Source organism: Artemia franciscana, chromosome 17, assembly GCF_032884065.1.
Source record: "Artemia franciscana chromosome 17, ASM3288406v1, whole genome shotgun sequence".
In the NCBI taxonomy this organism is placed as follows: Eukaryota; Metazoa; Arthropoda; class Branchiopoda; order Anostraca; family Artemiidae; genus Artemia; species Artemia franciscana.
Window position 1 is genome coordinate 28,609,107 of NC_088879.1, and position 19,474 is coordinate 28,628,580.

General features: G+C 32.3%; 1 protein-coding gene across 1 annotated transcript in view; it reads right to left on the reverse strand.

Moving 5' to 3' along the window:
* The window catches only part of LOC136038109 (26S proteasome non-ATPase regulatory subunit 3-like), a 51,282-nt gene that overhangs the window by 1,014 nt on the left and 30,794 nt on the right, over positions 1-19,474 (reverse strand). The window contains exons 7-8 of the mRNA XM_065721124.1: positions 10,976-11,199; positions 7,176-7,382 (exon numbers count right to left, since the gene is read on the reverse strand). Of these exons, the coding sequence (XP_065577196.1) occupies positions 7,176-7,382; positions 10,976-11,199 (431 nt within the window). The remainder of the gene's footprint in view (positions 1-7,175; positions 7,383-10,975; positions 11,200-19,474) is intronic.

Sequence of the window (19,474 nt, forward strand, 5' to 3'; positions counted from 1 at the left end):
TTCCTGATAGATAAAGGAACCCTGTCTTTTCTAAGCTATGTATGCATGACAACGAATTTTCCAACAAAAGTTGATTGCTGCAGATATGTTCGATCAAACGAAAAATACGCCAACTAATTATGAGTTCCACTCTTCCTACCAAAAAAAAATTCTCTCTTAATTTAGTTAAATGCTCACAAACAAACAACCAGCAAGATATTTTTAATCCAAATTATTATTTGGATATAGTTATTAGTAGAATAATAATTGACATTACGAATTGTTATATAGGCAGTAACCCACCAGCACTACCTACGACCTCCTACAGGCTCTTTATATCTCATCCCTATTCCAGCAAATTTACATAAACTAATTGCTGCAGAATTCAAACCTAAAATTCAAAATTTTCTTCAGTTCTTCTCTCATTCCTCCCCTGAAATTCCAGATTTTCTTAATTTCCTGGGCACTTCTAATTCAAATTATCAAGTTTTGTCCCTCCTCCACACAAACATCCTCTCCCTCTCCTCCCCCTGAAATTCCAAATTTTCTTCACTTCTTGGGCACTTCTTATTCAAATTATCGAATTACTTCTTTTTTTTTATTATCCCAGTCCCACAAAATTGTGTTTGTCTAAATGACCGCTCTTCCTCCCAAAAATTCGTCCCTTAATTCAGTCAACTGCTCATAAGCAAGCAATCGATAGGACATTTTTTTAACCCTCAATTCTTACTTGAACAGAGCAATGATGAAAAAAGAAAAGGTAGTCATGAGCGCAATTGTAACAGTCGTGAATTCAAGAGCATGGTGCTGGGGTGATTAAAGTTGATTACAGTTTCACTCTTCTTCTCAAAAATTCTTTAGCGTAAAGAGTGAGGTATTGGGAGGAGAAGAACTCCTCATATATATATATATATATATATATATATATATATATATATATATATATATATATATATATATATATATATATATATATATATATATATATATATATATATATATATATATATATATATATATATATATATATATATATATATATATATATATATATATATATATATATATATATATATATATATATATATATATATATATATATATATATATATATATATATATATATATATATATATATATATATATATATATATATATATATATATATATATATATATATATATATATATATTATATATATATATGAGGAGTTCTTCTCCTCCCAATACCTCACTCTTTACGCTAAAGAATATATATATATATATATATATATATATATATATATATATATATATATATATATATATATATATATATATATATATATATATATATATATATAATAATTTCTGTTCGTTTTAATTTTTATGTTGCTCCTTACTTTTAGTTGAAAAACTTATTTTTTGTTTAATTTCTCATTGTTGTTTTAAATAATGCAGGTAAATCCAGTGCCCCCTTCATGGAAATTCTCTTCCCCAATGATAAATTCCTCCATGGCAGAATCCTTTCACGTTTATCCCCAGCGGCCTAAGTAAATTCATCGCTACCCCAAATGTTTGTTCGGGTGACACAATATACCATCAGTTTGTCAGGTTAGGCAAGGTTTACTTCTTAGAACATACAATTGGTTACTTCTTACAACATACAATTGGTATTGAGTAACAGTAGTTACAAACTACTAAAATCGGCTTTTTCTTTATCTGATTAAAAACCCTTAATGTGTTCGTATTAGAAAACAAATACAATGGAATAAAGTTGAAAAAAGTAATGTAACAGAGATATAAACGGACACAAACTGGAAATACTTAAACTTTTAGTAAAAGTTGCAGTCTTTGGAGTAGGTTAGACTGCATAAAATAATTTGAAAAAAAATACAAAAGTAAATATACAATCAAGCATTTACACTAACTGCATATCATAAAAGACAGTGTTTTTTTTTTTTACCCCTTTCTTGTGAACTACAATATCAAAATAAACCCTTCTTAAATTAAACTGCAAGTAAATAATCAATTTGACTAGGGCACAATGTAATTTTCTATCTAATATACGACTAAAAGAAAAACATTTACGGTCAAGATTTATATTCCATGCACAAGTTTTTGGTATCTTTTTTTACTGTTTTATTTTTTATTTTTATTTTTTTGCAGTGCTATCAACACAAGATAACAATTTTGCAATCAGTTTGCTTTGCTAAAAAACAGGGTTCGGACAGGTCGGTTCGTTTCAAATTATAGGCTCTGTCCTATTTTTATAGGATTTCCCGGGCCCAAATATAGGATTCGGAAGTCCTCGGGATCAGATCTGTGGTAGATGGCGTGGGATGCCTGGTCACATAAATTACCAAGTTTCATCCCGATCCCCCCAATCTAAGCGTTTTCCATGATTTTAGGTCCCCCCCCAATGTCACCAGATCCGGTCGGGATTTAAAATAAAAGCTTTGAGACCCGACATCCTTCTAAATATCAAATTTCATTGAGATCCGATCACCCGTTCGTAAGTTAAAAATACCTCATTTTTTTCTAATTTTTCAGAATTAACCCCCACCCCCAAACTACCCCAAAGAGAGCGGATCTGTTCCGCTTATGTCAATCATGTATCTAGGACTTGTGCTTATTTTTCCCACCAAGTTTCAGCCCAATCCCTCCAATCTAAGCGTTTTCCATGATTTTAGGTCACCCCAAACTCCCCCCAATATCACCGGATCCGGTCGGGATTTAAAATAAGAGCTTTGAGACACGATATCCTTCTAAATATCAAATTTCATTGAGATCCGATCACCCGTTCGTAAGTTAAAAATACCACATTTTTTCTAATTTTTCAGAATCAACCCCCCCCCCCCTCCCAACTAACCCAAAGAGAGCGGATCCGTTCTGGTTATGTCAATCCTGTATCTAGAACTTGTGCTTATTTTTGAGATTTAGGTTTCCCCTCCAAACTCCCCCAATGTCACCAGATCCAGTCGGGATTTAAAATAACAGCTCTGAAACACGATATTCTTCCAAACATCAAATTTCATTAAGATCTGATGAACCGTTCGTAAGTTAAAACTACTTCATTTTTCTATTTTTTCTGAATTAACGGGGCCCCCACTCCCCCCAGATGGTCAAATCGGGAAAACGACTATTTCTAATTTAATCTGGTGCAGTTTCTGATACGCCTGCCAAATTTCATCGTCCTAGCTTACCTGGAAGTGCCTAAAGTAGCAAAACCAGGACCGACAGACAGACAGACCGACAGAATTTGCGATTGCTATATGTCACTTGGTTAATACCAAGTGCCATAAAAACAGTATGCTACAATGAGATTAACCGAACAGACGGACCAAAGGATGATGAGGCGATAAACGATAAAAAGCTGATTCCGACAATCTTCCATGCAGGAGGGCCAACTTTGCACTTATATCAGGAACATCAAACTTACGAATTATCTTACCATTGCTATACCAAGGGGGGAGATAAAGTAAAAATTATAATAGCTGAAATAAAAAGTCCGAATCTGATTAACATCATTTCTCTTTAGAAGGGGATAAAGACCAGATAGATAAAGGACAGATTGATCACAGAATGTAGCATATAGCCTACCCAGAGCACGTCTATTATACTTCCCTCGACTAGCAACTATCTTAGAATAGCCCATTTGAATAACTGGGCCGTATTCACATCAGCCAGCCAGCTTTCAGCCAGGAAACACATAAGTAGCAAGAACTCCAGTCTCATTAAGCAGAGACTGCTAGCCTATATACTGATCTTTGCTCATTTCGGACAGGCCGAACATGACAAAAAACAAAACATAGGCTACTAAGTCAACACAACAGCATAGCCCAGGCAGAAGCAGCTTACTAAGCCCAAGACAAAGCATTAGTTAAGTTCAAAAAGCTCAACAGTTGTAATTAATTATCAATCTACACCAAAAGACAGAAAATTGCAAATCATGAGCAATGTTCTTAGTGCTCTTCAGCCGAAAATATAGGAATAATAGGATTTTAGCCAAAATATAGGCATTTTATAGGAGTGCATTAAAATATAGGAATTTATTGGAATTTATAGGCGAGTCCGAACACTGAAAAAAGAGAAAAAAAAAATGAAAACATACAATTACATATTTAAAACAACTGCACATCGTAAAAGACTGTTGTGTTTTATTAACCTTTATTTTGTGAAGCAGAAAACATCATACAATACGTAACCCAACTTAAAACTAGACTGCAAGTAAGTAATAAATTAAATGAATAATATGTTTCATAGCTATGTTTTTTTTTTTTTTTTTTTTTTTTTTTTTTTTTTTTTTTTTTTTTTTTTTTTTTTTTTTTGTCAGTCCTGCGGTTTAAATGTTACAATGCAAGACGACAATTTTGGCATCGTTCGATCGCTGATATTCATTTTTTTGATATGCTGCCAAATTAAATTTTTTTAAACTGGCTTGCCATTTTTTCAGATTAAAAATTACCTCAAAATAATGCAGAACCATGCAAAAATAAGAAAAATGTTCTGTTTTTCAGAACATTCTGAAAAAATAAGAAAAATAAATAGCAAAAATTCATTATTTTTGAACAAATAGCAAAAATAAGAAAAATGTTCTGTTTTTCAGAGGGTTTAGATCAGTCTCTAGAAACAGATTCCAATAAATTCATTATTCTAGTTCGATGGATGGACAAATCTAAAACGACTGATCCAATATTAATGATTAATTATCTAATCCTTTGAGTATATGTTACCAGCTGTAATCTTACTGTAAATATGTTTCATGCAGACATCACTAAACTTGAATGAAAATGTAAACATGTTTTTCATCATTCACTGGTTTTGGAAAATATTTTTCAAAGTTTATATTGGTTAAACTTAGACGTTTCGGGTTAAATTTTTTTAAGGCTTTAGGAAAATTTTGCAGTCAATTTTAATAGTTTAGTAGACCTGAAATTTACGAAATACGACCAGGACCTGTCAACAAAAACTCTTCTTATAATGCTCATTGCAATCATAAACGTTTAAAATTTTCATTTGTAAAAAAGTATTTTAATCTGTGATTAAGTTCATTTCAAAATTCACTTTCTTAATTAGAGGATCTATGAAGACTGAAGTTTTTTTTAAGACCATAATCCTGCTTAAAATTGGAGGTATGTTCCGGTTCTTAAAGACAATCAGAAAAGCACTATATTCTGTTCTAAAAGTAAAACCCAGATCACCTGGTAGAAATATGTTAACGATTTTTTTTTACGATTTTTTAATTGTGGTTATTTAGTTTGGAAAGGGGTCAGGGCGTTTCTCTGTAAGCTCAGCCAGACCCAGCTCCAAATGTATACCTGAAGTAATATGGGGAAGGTAAACAGAAAGGATGCGCGTTAGCACGGGATGGCTGACCCCCAGCCCCCAATTACATTTTATGGTTGAAGGGCCATGAAACAGAGATCAGCACCGCCGGTAGGGATTGTAAAATCCGATCCCATATTCTTGATTTTTTTTTTTTATCTAGCGAAGATATTTTTCAGTCAAAAATCTTCTTTAGTCTATTGTCAATCAAAATTTATTTTCAGATGTATAGTTTTTCCAACCTGATTAAAACGTATTGAATTCTACTGTATTGACACAGAGTTCAGAAGAACCCTTTACTGAATGGAAGATTGTCAGGAACAACAGGAACAGGAACAGACAACCCGACAAAATGTTTCTCTATTGGACAAAAAATCAATTCATCGCAATAGATTTCATCTGTTTAATGGAGTTTACTGCGAAAATTATCCCAAAATGTTTTTCAACGCTTAGCAAACTTTTTTTTTATCGCGCCATTCGACTATAAGAGGTGCATTTAGCAACCGTGGTAATTACATACAGTTTTAAATGAGCGGTATGATGTCACATTTTGAGAACATTCTGACTAGATCCATTCAAACAAACAGATAAGGATATTAAAAAGGTACCCCCCCCCCTGGTTACATATAATCGCTCTTATCCCTAAAGGTCGTACCCAGGGCCGTTTCGGAGATTTTTTCGAAGGGGGGGGGGGATAAAAAATATTGAAACCACATTAAAAATTTATTTATATTCATTTTTTATATATTTATGTTTATATTCATTTTGTTATATTCAAGCTTGGTGCCAATTCAGGTATAAGTGCTCTGGTGAATTTACATCATTCTTTGAAGCGAATACATTTTATTTATTAAATATATTAAATTTATTAAATAATTTATTAAATATAAGAGCTTCTTTATGCTCTTTAGAGATATCGGTCTTGACAAATCAAACCTTAAAATCTATTATGTGTTTTAGTACAAGTGAAAGTTTTTTCTTGGTATCAGCCCTTAATTTAGGGAGTTTTTGGATATCTACAAATATGAAGTACCAAGGACAGTGAAAATGAATTTTGAATATTTAAATTAGCGAAGTTTACTAATTAGCTTATATAACCATATGTGTCTCAATAAATTAGGAACAAACTGGGAATTCAATTGTTAATAAGAATGATCTCTATCTGCAGTTTTGCAATTTTTAGTAGTAACGGACTCAAATTAAAAAAAAGGAGACGTGTGCGAAATTCAGCCAAAAAATTAGCTAAAAACCCATGAAACCAAACAGTTTAAGTAAGTTTTTGTTTGTCTTTGACGATAGGTGTAGTTGTCTTTTGGAATCAACAGTTTGTTAACATTTGAATACTTACGGGAAAACAGCTTTGTCACCCTCAACTGATTAATTTTTCTTAATTATTTTCAAAATTCAAAAATGTTATAATGCCCAAAAACCTTGATAGTTTTGAAACAATTAACAGAAAAATCTTAGAAAATTATAATTTATAGATTTGAATAGACCCAAGATGGGCTAAGGGGCTAAGAAATACTTTTAGTTTAATGTCCTTAGTACGTCAATTGCATAGAAAAAATAAAGGAGATTTAGTCATACTGGTTTTTGAAAAACTTTAAGTAACTTACTTCAGCAGATCTATAACTATAATTACTACTATAACTACTACAGCAACCAAGGCTTAGGGTATGAAGGTGAAAATCTCAGGAAACATTGAGCGGAATTTAAACTATATCCAAACACAATATGTGTATGCAGGTTGTCAAAATAGCATGTCAGCACGGGGGGATCGATCCGAATAAGTTAATAAATGATTTGGTGGGAATCGCATAGCTACGATATCTGACTATTCGGAAAGCAAATTTATTCAAAATTAACTCCGAAAATTGAACTGTTACTTACTTCAGCAGACTCCAAATCCTTATTATACGATTTAGGAGGAAATCGCATGGCTTTGATACTCTGATTATGGACGTCCAAACAAAATTTCACTCTCTGATGAAAACTAATCTGCGGCTCGCGAGTACTGTAAACATCAGAAATTTCACGACTTTGCATGAATTTGCCATCCTCATCAATAAAAGCCTCAATAACGCCATCTCGAATTGCCTACCAAAATCAATTATTAGAGTACAAGGGATGAGGGAACGAATCAAATCTTACTAACAGAGTTCAAACCAAAACAACTTGATAATAATTATGAAGGCTTCAAAACACATCTATCATGAATATGAGGAAATAAAGCCGTAAAAAACTATACGTCTAATCATCTTAGCAGGGCAGCAAATGTGGCCCACTAGTCTCATTTACAGAGCACATAAACCTCGCTGTTTTGCACCATAAATCTCGAAAAGGCACCAGAACTACTATTTCTAAGAGCTGGGCCGGCGATTTTCTACAAGATTCCCTTTAGAAGTAAATCTCGAATCATATTAGCCCGGTGACGAAGCAGTCAACTAGTGATCTTTTCCACACAGCACAAGAGTCTCACTTGTTTCAACCTGAATGTAAAAAACAACAACATTCGAATCAAAAGTTTCAGAAACAAGACAGACGCACCTCAAATTTGTGCCACGAGTCTCTTGGAATTTTGATTTCTTGGGATGAATAAAAATATACTTTTTTGTTTTTATCAGCCAGTTTTTATATTTTTCAACGTTAGCTCCCTTTTTAAGAAGAGTAAAAGCTTGGCTTTTCGTTAATATACCAGTTTGGTAATAGAGTTAACCATTAGAAACATTGAATTCCCTAAATAGGGAGGCATATGGATATGTATTAGTAAATGGAATATCCAAAAAGAAGTGTTTCATTTGATAGACCGAATTATTCCAGAGATGGCATTTACTTCAGTGTGGGTTACGTCAGGTTGGATGAAAATTGTAGAAGGTTACTACATAAAAGGGTAAATAATCGATATTTGAATAAACCCACCGATTTCCCTTACTCCAATAACGGATAAATTTTGAATCGGTAATTACATAATACCCTAGGGTAAAAGAATTACTTTCTAGATCAACGTTCTTAAATGTTTAAAAGAAATTTGTAGCTGAGCTACATAAATATTAAGGGTAGTATACCCAGCTGAGCTAAATAAATGATACTCTTATGATCAACTCAGTTATCAACTTCTGGAGCTCTTTTAAAGCTTTAATCACCCAGATCAAGTACTTGATCAGACATCAGATCCATGTCCAGAATTACCACTTGTTGGAACTGAACTGGTGAGTCTCAAAGAAAAACTTCTATAGAATTAAATCTCTAATCATCTTAGCCCAGTGGAGAAGCAGTCAACCAGGAGCCTTAATCGCACATCACAAGAGTCTCACTTATCTGTACCCAAAGTGTAAAAATAGTATCCAACCCAAAAGTCTCAGAAACCGGACCGCCACATTTCAAATTTGAACCACGAGTTTCATGGAATTTTGATTTCTTGGTATGAATAAAAATAAGTTTTATTACTTTTAACTCCCAGTTTTTATATTTCTCAACGTTGGCTCCTTTTTAAAAAGAGTAAAAGCTTGGCTATTAATTAATATGCCAGTTTCGTCATATATTTAACCTTAAGGAACGAGAAATGGTTTAAATAGAGAGGTAATCAGAATGTAATCAGAAGACGGAAAACCCAGAAATAGGTGTTTAATGTGATAGACCGAATTATTCCAGAGGTGGTATTTACGACACAGTGGGTTAGGTCAGGTTGGATGAAAATTGTAGTAGGTTACTACATAAAATGGTAAATAATCGATATTCAACACAACCTACAGAGTATTTCCCTTATTGCGATAACAGAAAAATTTTGGGTAGGTAAGTACATAATAGCTTAGGGCTATTACCTTTCTAGCTGAACCTTCTTAATATTTAAAAGAAATTTTTAGCTGAGCTACATAATTATTAAATGTAGTATATGTGGCTGAGCTACATAAATGATACCCTCAGGAATCATCTAACATATCAACTCCTGAAGCTCTATTAAAGTTATAATCACCTGTTAAGCTTTTTTCATCAGATATTAAGGATAATTTGTCTGGAAAGTGGTTGTCTACCCTAAGTAGGTTACAGACCCTTAGGTAGGGATGCACACAGCAGATGGGCCTGGTGTCCGGCCCCCCTAAAATCCCAACTTTTCTTGAATTTCTGAGCATTTCTTATTCAAATAATAAAATAAAACAGATTTGGTACTAGTCCCCCCCCCCCAAAAAAAAAGAATCATTTGGTTATTTGCCTAAAATAAATAAGTGCATATCTACCATACTGAGGCCATCGGCTTACTTGAGTTTTGTTTGAACAGGTAAAAAAGATTTCCGACTAGCCTACTAACTAATTCACATTTTTACTTCTATAAATGAGACCAGAGTTTATTAGAAGTGAAATTTTGTATTCATATCTTTTGTATTCATTACAACATTATACCTGCAAATCATAGTCAAAAAAGTTTCGTTGATCCAGATCTAAATGGTTACACGAAATTTTACCATAAGTTTACTAAACTTAAAATATTAAGAAACAGCTATTGTTTATCGAAAACTGAATTTTCTTGACGACATAGAGTTAAACAGTAAAAATTTTATTTTATAGATTTTGCAATTATTGATGATGACGAAAATATGGTGAAACATTTCTAAGACAATCCACAAGAAACGCCAATATCGTTTAATGGCAATTAATTAACTTTTTGTGTTTTTGCAACTATTGATGATGACGAGAACATGGTGGAACATTTCCAAAACAATCCACAAACAACACCGACATCGCTTAGTGGTAATTTATCCACTTTTTGTGCTATTTCGCGCCAGCAAAAATTTGCCAACTGAGATCAAGGAAAAAGTTTAAAACTTTTAACTTAACTATGAACATAATAATTAATCATCATGACAATTTTAAAAAATTTGAAATTCATAATATAAAATTACAAGTTTATTATATACAAAATATATATTAAATTTATAAAGTAATTCACATATATTAATTAAAAAATTAACAAAACAAAATTTATAAAAATTTTTTTAATAAATTCCTTTATGAAGCTCCTTGCGCTTTTGCAACTTTTTCTTTCATGCCACCACCAACGTTTTCCCTGAGTTCCTTTCCATGTATTTACCAGCAGCTGAGAACAGGTAAATATATTGCTTAGGGCTGCGTATCTAACCAGATTCATTTCCGCCATTTTTGCTAGATCAAAGAGGTCTAATTACCTTCTCACGCATTCCAATGCTTTTTGATTCACATTTCAATATTTTTGTCTATATTACACGATTTCATTAAGTCTCGAATCAGGTGTTTGCCAGTACCTCAAAATCAGGCAAACACAGTGTTTGATTTTGTGTTACATAAGTGTTACATATGTGTTACATATGTGATCTTGTGTTTACATATGTGTTTCATTTATTTTAGATAAACAAAAAATCTATTTTTTTTGTTCATTAATGCTAGCCCATGGTCCACAAGCTATTTCCTAGTAAATTTGAACGAGATCATGTGTATTTTGGTCATGTATGGGTAATGGGTAATGGTAATGGGTGTCATGTATGGGTATATTTGGGTAAAACTACACCTATAGTTTAGGGTCTTTTGCCATTAGACTAGTTAGGTGATTTAAATTCTCAAAAATGAATCTTCGGCCCTTATTTGGGCCTTGGAATGTAATTATCCAGTTGCCAATCTTGGTATCAGTCCTTATTCAACTGCAAAATATAAGAGTTTACCTTAGCCACAACAAACTCTGCATCTTCAATGCTATCCAGCATAAGTTTCTGAGCGATATCTTTCAAAGATATTTTGATATAGGCCAGACTAATGTAACGAATTGCGGTTTTGATTACATTGTGACGTAAGCGAAGAATTAAAGTATATGTATAATCAGCTCGGAACTTCTCAGCAAATAAGGTAACTACTTCTTCGAATTTCTGTACATCTCCAAACCGAACAGCTGAAAAGAAAATGGTTTCGTTTTCATGTGTTTAAACAAAAAAAAAGAAGAAAAATGGCAGTCAAATTCACTTCATAGGGTTATTCATACGACCATATGAAGGGGGCAAAATTAACAAATTCAGCCCCCCTATAATTTAAAAGAGCTTAAAAATGCTTAAGCCTCCTTTTCTAAACAGAATGGTATGTTTATTAGCTGAAGACTGTGAATATTGCTCAAATCTTCTTCGGAGGCGGATATCAGAAAAAGAAAGAAAAGGAGATAAGTTTTTGCTTCTTTTTTTAGCCACTATTGGTCCTTTTTTAGTTGATTTGTGAAATGTCTGCACACACAATGAAAAGAAGATATCAAAAAAAGAAAAGAAGGAAGTACTTTTTTTTTTAACCCCTCCTGTTTTTCTTTTAGTTGATTTCTGGCATTGTCAATTTAAGTTGATTTGTGAAATGTCTGCACACACAATGAATAAAAGACATCAAGAAAAGAAAAGAAAACACTTTTTTCAACCACCATTGGTCTTTTTTAGTTGATTTCTGGCATGGTCAATTTAAGTTGATTTGTGAAATGTCTGCACATACAATGAAAAGAAGATATCAAAAAAAGAAAAGAAAAGAAGGAAGTACTTTTTTTTAACCCCTCCTGTTTTTCTTTTAGTTGATTTCTGGCATGGTCAATTTAAGTTGATTTGTGAAATGTCTGCACACACAATGAATAGACGACTTCAAGAAAAGAAAAGAAAATACTTTTTTCAACCACCATTGGTCTTTTTTAGTTGATTTCTGGCATGGTCAATCTAAGTTGATTTGTGAAATGTCTGCACACACAATGAATAGAAGACATCAAGAAAAGAAAAGAAAATACTTTTTTCAACCACCATTGGTCTTTTTTAGTTGATTTCTGGCATGGTCAATTTAAGTTGATTTGTGAAATGTCTGCACACACAATGAATAGAAGACATCAAGAAAAGAAAAGAAAATACTTTTTTCAACCACCAATGGTCTTTTTTAGTTGATTTCTGGCATGGTCAATTTAAGTTGATTTGTGAAATGTCTGCACATACAATGAAAAGAAGATATCAAAAAAAGAAAAGAAAAGAAGGAAGTACTTTTTTAACCCCTCCTGTTATTCTTTTAGTTGATTTCTGGCATGGTCAATTTAAGTTGATTTGTGAAATGTCTGCACACACAATGAATAGACGACATCAAGAAAAGAAAAGAAAATACTTTTTTCAACCACCATTGGTCTTTTTTAGTTGATTTCTGGCATGGTCAATTTAAGTTGATTTGTGAAATGTCTGCACACACAATGAATAGAAGACATCAAGAAAAGAAAAGAAAATACTTTTTTCAACCACCATTGGTCTTTTTTAGTTGATTTCTGGCATGTCCACCCACAAAATGAGTACAAGATATCAAGAAAAGAAAAGAAGAAAGTTTTTTTTTAAAGCAACTATTGGTCCTTTTTTAGTTGATTGCTAGCAAGTCTGTACATATTTTAAGCCTTTAAAAAGCTGACGATTTTTGAGACGGCGGATGTACGTGAAAACAAGGCGGGAAGATGCGGGGGTGAATGCGAACAAAACTAATTTGTTTGACTCTAATGTAAAGCAAAAGCAAACCAAATATTCACTCATATTCAGAACTTTATATCGGTGGTAGACGTAAAATATGGCTGAGATAGCGAAGTTCAGCTCCTCTCGGAATGTTTCACTTCGCTTCTCGAGAAGTGAAACATTTATAAATAGTATAGAGCGGTTCTTTAGTACATAATTTATTTCAAGTTTTACTAGTTTCAACACAGTAGAGGGGTTTCCCAGGACGGATGGATTGCATGCATTTGAGTAACGTGATTGAGAGTATTGTGCTGCACTATTGTCTAATTCATTTTTAATGGATAATATTTTGCACGAGACAGTTTTGTAGTATAAATATAAAACCAGAAGATGCTAAGTTCATATTTTAACATATCCTTAAATAAAAGTTTCAAGGACTATAATAAGAGAATGGCTGATATGGCTAGGACACATTCTGTGGATGAGGGAGGACAGATTGCCAAAGATCCTCCTTGTTGGCCAGCCACCTATGGCCAAAAGAAAAGCAGGTCATTCCCGCATGGGGTGAGAGTATATCGGAAGAACAAATTTAAGAGAAATTGGAACTTCTAGGGACGTTGTAAAGAGAGATGCTTTGAGTATATTTGTGAAGGAGTAAGAGTGTGCGTAGCTGTGTCTGCATCAGGCGGCATGAATGCAATGAATAGTTAGTAGTAGTAGTATCCTCAACTTTCACGCTACTTTTATACAATTAGGTCCTTTCTTTATATCATAATACACATACGCGTTTCGAATATCCGAAAAGAAATTCAAAGCTGACTTATAATAAACTTCATGTCAATGAATTATAGTTATGCAATCATGTCTATTGATCATGCTAATAGATTACAGTTAGGGTGCCATTAAAAATATGGTCTTGACATTGATTTTTTACCAACATTATTGTTGCTAACATTATGTTGGTCGACAAGGTATATTTTTGTCTCCAGTAATACAGGCTGATAGTGCTTGTTATGTTCTGCTTCAAAATAGATTTAGTATGTATACTCTTCTGATTAAATTTACAGGAAGAGAGAAAGGGGTTATAGATGGCGTTTCATGTATAAAAAAAAGTAAGTAATAAAGCATTAAATGGTCCAGGCGTAAGATAAGATTTATTTCAACAAAGCGGCTATATAAGATTTATTTCAACAAAGATGTACAGTCAGGTTCTATTTCCAACGTTCAGTAGATGATAACACAGTTAGTTATATTATACACTCAAAAGGGTATTCCTTAAATGTGAGAATAAATAAAATAAAATACTATTTACTTGATATTAAAAAGCTTTTGTTATTAATTGTAACAAATAAACCATTCACTTTGATTTAAATAACAAAAGTATGATTTAAATAAATTTTGAATAAAGAAGTATTTGATTTAAATAAAGAAGTACTTCAACTTCATGAACACTATATAGCCCGGATTCTGGTAATTAAAATTATAAGTAAATGTATTGGGTAAGCTATGAATAATATAAATTATGGTAAATTATAAGCAGGCTAGCATTTACCAAAAGAGATATGGCGTAATCAGAAAGCTTGATTAAAGAGTGACGAATTTATATTTTGGTAAGCATCTCACATAGTAGTGTCAGTTCCAAAAGTGTAGGGGAAGAAGGGCCGGTGAAATGTATTCTTAAAATCAGGGGGGGGGGGAAGCAATATTCTTGATTCAACAAACTTTTCAATGAAAATACCGAAAAAGAATGTTTTTTGATAATATAAATAAAAAAGGATATTGCTCGAAATCTAGGGTGAGGGGGAGCGAGATCTAGAGCTTGTCATCAGACAGGCTGTTTGGCTAGTACTATCTCTATTTATACACTATTATATATATCTACTTATTTATTTCTACCTCTATTCCCATAAAGCTTTTAAGAAGTTTGAGAGACTCCTTCGGAACAGATCCTATGAAAAACAACAGAAAAGGCATGGATTCTGGCTCAAATCCTGGGGCCCAGAAACTTAAGTCAAAAGGCTGTATTAAAAAATCTCTACTCCAAAATAGCTATTAAATACTAATTTGAACCTCTGATATACTTATGATAAGCTAAAAATATTCACATTTTAGTCAACTTTACGTTTAATATGCAAAAATAACCTTTTCCTTATCTGGCGTTTTGAAACAAAAATAAAAATGAAGAATTATAGAGGTTATAGATTCATTCAAGAATTCAAAAACTTTCAGAATTACGGAAAAGCTTAACCTTTAAAAGCTTAATAATCGAAGTTCTAATAGAATATGCTAAAGCTAATCAAGCTAGAACGCCTGGACGATGTCGCTCAGCGAATTGAAAAGGAAATTCTAGCTATGCTGACTGAAAGCAAGATTATCTAAAGTAGTCTCTTTTAGACCAAAACAGGAGAACAAATAGAACTTATACCATCATAAAAACAGGATGTTTTGACTCATTTAAACACAATTTTGTCCATTAGAGAAATTATTTTTTCAGCTCTCATCCAAAACCAAAAGCGAACTGAATAAGACCCTTTTATATTCGGTGACTTATATTCCCTTTTCAAGTTTTTAGTATATTATTTTTTTGCTTTCTTATAGTTTAATAAACGAGGGATGTTAAGTAGTAAGCAAAAGGTAATTCAACTTACCCCTATATACCCTAGAAATTGACCAGTCTTTTATTATCGACTGTTTTGGAATGAAATGATTTAGGTTGTAGATTCCTGATGGCTGCATTCAAGTGATTCAAAAGCTTTCAGAGGTGCACAAGAGCCATAGTCATTTCTTCCAGTACGAAAAAAAGATTAACACATTTTTTTTACCTTTATTTAAAAAACATTTTTGCTTTTATTTTAAACATTTAATCAGATAGAGATATGAATATCTTTTTTAAATCCGATGTAAAGAAAAAGCAATCCAAATATTAACCCATATTAAAAACGTTTTCACGTTGGGAGATGTAAAATCAAACTGCAAAAGCGAGATTCGGCTCCTCTCAGAAGTCAGAGCCGTTTTGCTCCTTAAGAAGCGAAACGTCTATGAGCTGTTTGAAGCGGTTCCTTAGAATACAATCCATTACTAGTTCAAAACTTTATTCTTATAAAAGGAGTAAATTTGAGAGATATGCCAGTTGATAATGTCAAATGTCAGTTGGTAATCGAATTTTTTTTTTTATGAAAACTGGAGGTTTTGCAGCAGCTAAAGCTTATCTGTTTTCATCATTTGTGGGTGTCTGCGAGTTAAGGCTTGAGTCACTGTACAAGCTTATGGTACATTACATTTCTACTGTCCTTACTATACTTTTATTGTTTATTAATTTTTATTACTTATTACTTTTTACTTCCTATTCTGTATTTTAAAAAGTTTATTTTTTCTATAGTACTTACTATACTTTTAGTACTATTGCTTTTTTTTTCATTTCAAAAGTTTATTGTCCTACAGTCTTTCCTACACTTTTAGTGTTTAGTAATTTTAAAAAAAAATTATTTTGAAAATTTATTACTTTTCAGCAGTCTTTAATACACTTTTGGTGTTATTACTTTTTATTGCTTATTGCTTTGTATTTACTGTCCTGTATTTTAAAAACTTTATTTTTTTTCTATTGTGATTAAAACACTTTTAGTGCTAATTACTATTTTAAGTTTATTACTGTCATACAGTCCTTTCTACACTTTTAATGTTTATTCCTTTTTATAGATTATTTTGAAAGTTTCCAACTTTATATTAATTATTTTTTTATTTTAAAAGTTAATTACTTTTCTATAATCCTTACAACGCCTCTAATGTTAAGAACTTTTTATTACTTATTAATTTTTATCAATTATTTTTATAAGTCTTTTACAGGTTTTAATGTTCAACGTAAGAAAACAATTCGCTAGCCTGTTATATTATCATTCGCTAATTCTGTTATATATCATTCGCTAGCCGAAATATAGTTTTATCAACTAATTTCATTAATTACTAATTCAATAGTGATTTTACTTTAAATAACTAATTTTATATTAATTACTAATTGCGATTCAGTTCCATCTATCTACCTAATTACATTTTAGACCTTGGAAAATAATTTTTTTAAGACTGAAATGTATGCTGAAAAGGCATAAAAAACATGAAATAAAGTTGGAAATTTCTTCGCTTTTTCGAGCAAGTTTAAATAATTATCGTAAAAGAAAATTCTAAATTATGTTATTTTTCCGAATCGGTGAACGAATGGATCAAGGACTCATAAAGTTAAATGGCGAAGGAATAATGCCCTTCTGGTGCAAAATACAGCTCTCATCGCAAAATTGTGCACTTCACACAACGTTTATTCAAAAATGTATGCAGATTTTCCGTCACCTATTTTCCCAGATTTTTATCGGTTGTTTCAAATTTTTAGGGCGGTACAATATTTTTGTCAGTGTTGCCAGGCTAAACCATAAAAATCAACAAGCAAAACTAATTTGTTAAATTTGAAAACGCTTTTTGTCTAAGAGAATTCAAATATTGACAATATGTTGATTCTCAAAGAAAAATACACCTTCTGAAGTCGTTTATTGTAATAACTATTTAGCCAAGATTTCTCTACTTTTTCACATGTAATACACTTCTTCACTTCCGGATTTACTGATTTAACAGTGTTAAAAGTCTTTACTTGAATCAAGCAGTACTATCAGAATTTCTAAGCTATTTACTATCGAAAATTACTAAATAAATCTAACTGCTTAAGCAACACCTTGCGATCTTGTAAGTTTTTTTTTATTGTTGTTTCAACATTATAAAGTTTTTTCTGGCAGTAGGCTACTGCATTTGTATCAGCGTTGCCGCCTTAAACCTTAAAATCAACAAGCAAAATTAATTAGTTAAATTTGAAAAGGCGATTTGTCAAATAAAATTCTAATATTAACAATACGTCAACTCCCAAAGACAACTACACCTTGTGTTTATCGTAATAGCTTTTAGCTTACATTTTGCTTATTTTTCACCCACACTTTTTTTTTTATTTGCTTCGTTTGGAAATATCAGAATAATATTGAATTTATCAGTGTTGCCAAGTTGAACCCTAAAAATCAAAAGCAAAATTAATTAGTTAAATTTGACAACGCAATTTGTCAAATAAAATTCTAATACTGACAATATGTCAACTCCCAAAGGCAACGGCACCTTGTGTTTATTGTAATAGTGTTTAGCTTATATTTTGCTGATTTTTCACCCACCTTTTTTTATTTGCTTTATTGGGAAATATCAAACTAATATTGAATTTATCAGTGTTGCCACATGGAGCCCTAAAAATTAAAAAGCAAAATTAATTAGTTAAATTTGACAACGCAATTTGTCAAATAAAATTCTAATACGGACAATACGTCAACTCCCAAAGACAACTACACCTTGTGTTTATTGTAATAGCTTTTAGCTTATATTTTGCTGATTTTTCACCCACACTTTTTTTTATTTGCTTCGTTGGGAAATATCAGATTTTCATTACTGTTGTCGCATTCAAATGTGAAAATTAGACACAAAACAACCTTGTATTAACAATCTGTTGGCTCCCCAACACAACTACATTTTCTTAAGCTGTTTGGTGCCATATCTCTTAAGCCTTGTTCTGTTAATTTCAATGCCATCCTTCTTGGTTTTAAGATAAGCCTCCGCTACCTAAAAAAAAAAAATTGACAACCGCATATGCTCTCCTCTATGTTTTCAAAGCCTTGAGCAACACAAGCCATCAGAAATATAAGCCATAAAAAGACCTGAGCCTTAAGCAAAACGTGTCTATCAGAATATAAGCCTTAAACAAGACCTGAGCTTTAAGGAACACAAACCTATCAGAGCATCAGCCTTAAGCAATACATAACCCATATGCAACATAAGCCTATAACAACATAAGCCTTATGTAGGACATGAGCTTTAAGCATCACAAGCCTACCAGATTATAAGTCTTAAGAAAGACATGAGCCTTAAGCAACACAAGCTTATCGGAACATACGCCTAAGAAAGACATAAGCCTCAAGCAACACTAGCCTATCAGTATTTAGGCCTTAAGTAAGACCTGAGCCTTGAGCAACACAAGCCTATCATAATATAAGCCTTAAAGTAAAACTTTAGCCTTAAGCAGCCAAAGTCTATCAGAAAATAAGCCTTGAACAAGACCTGAGCCTTAAGGAACACAAACCTATCAGAGCATAAGCCTCAAAGTAAGAATTTAGCCTTCGCAACATAAGTCTACCAGAACATAAGTCTTAAACAAGACCTGAGCCTTAAGGAACACAAACTTATCCGAGTATAAACCTTAAGCAGGACATCACCCTTATGCAACACAAGTCTTATGTAGGAAATAAGCCTTAAGCAACACAAGCCAATCAGATTATAAGCCTTACGAAAGACATGAGCCTTAAGCAACATAATCACATCTGAACATACGCCTTAAGAAAGACATAAGCCTCAAGCAACACTAGTCTATCAGTATTTAGGCCTTAAGTAAGACATGAGCCTTGAGCAACACAAGCCTATCATAATATAAGCCTTAAAGTAAGAATTTAGCCTTAAGCAGCACAAGTCTATCAGAAAATAAGCCTTGAACAAGACCTGAGTCTTAAGGAACACAAACCTATCAGAGTATAAGCCTTAAAGTAAGAATTTAGCCTTAAGCAACATAAGTCTACCAGAACATAAGTCTTAAACAAGACCTGAGCCTTAAGGACCACAAACTTATCCGAGTATAAACCTTAAGCAGGACATGACCCTTAT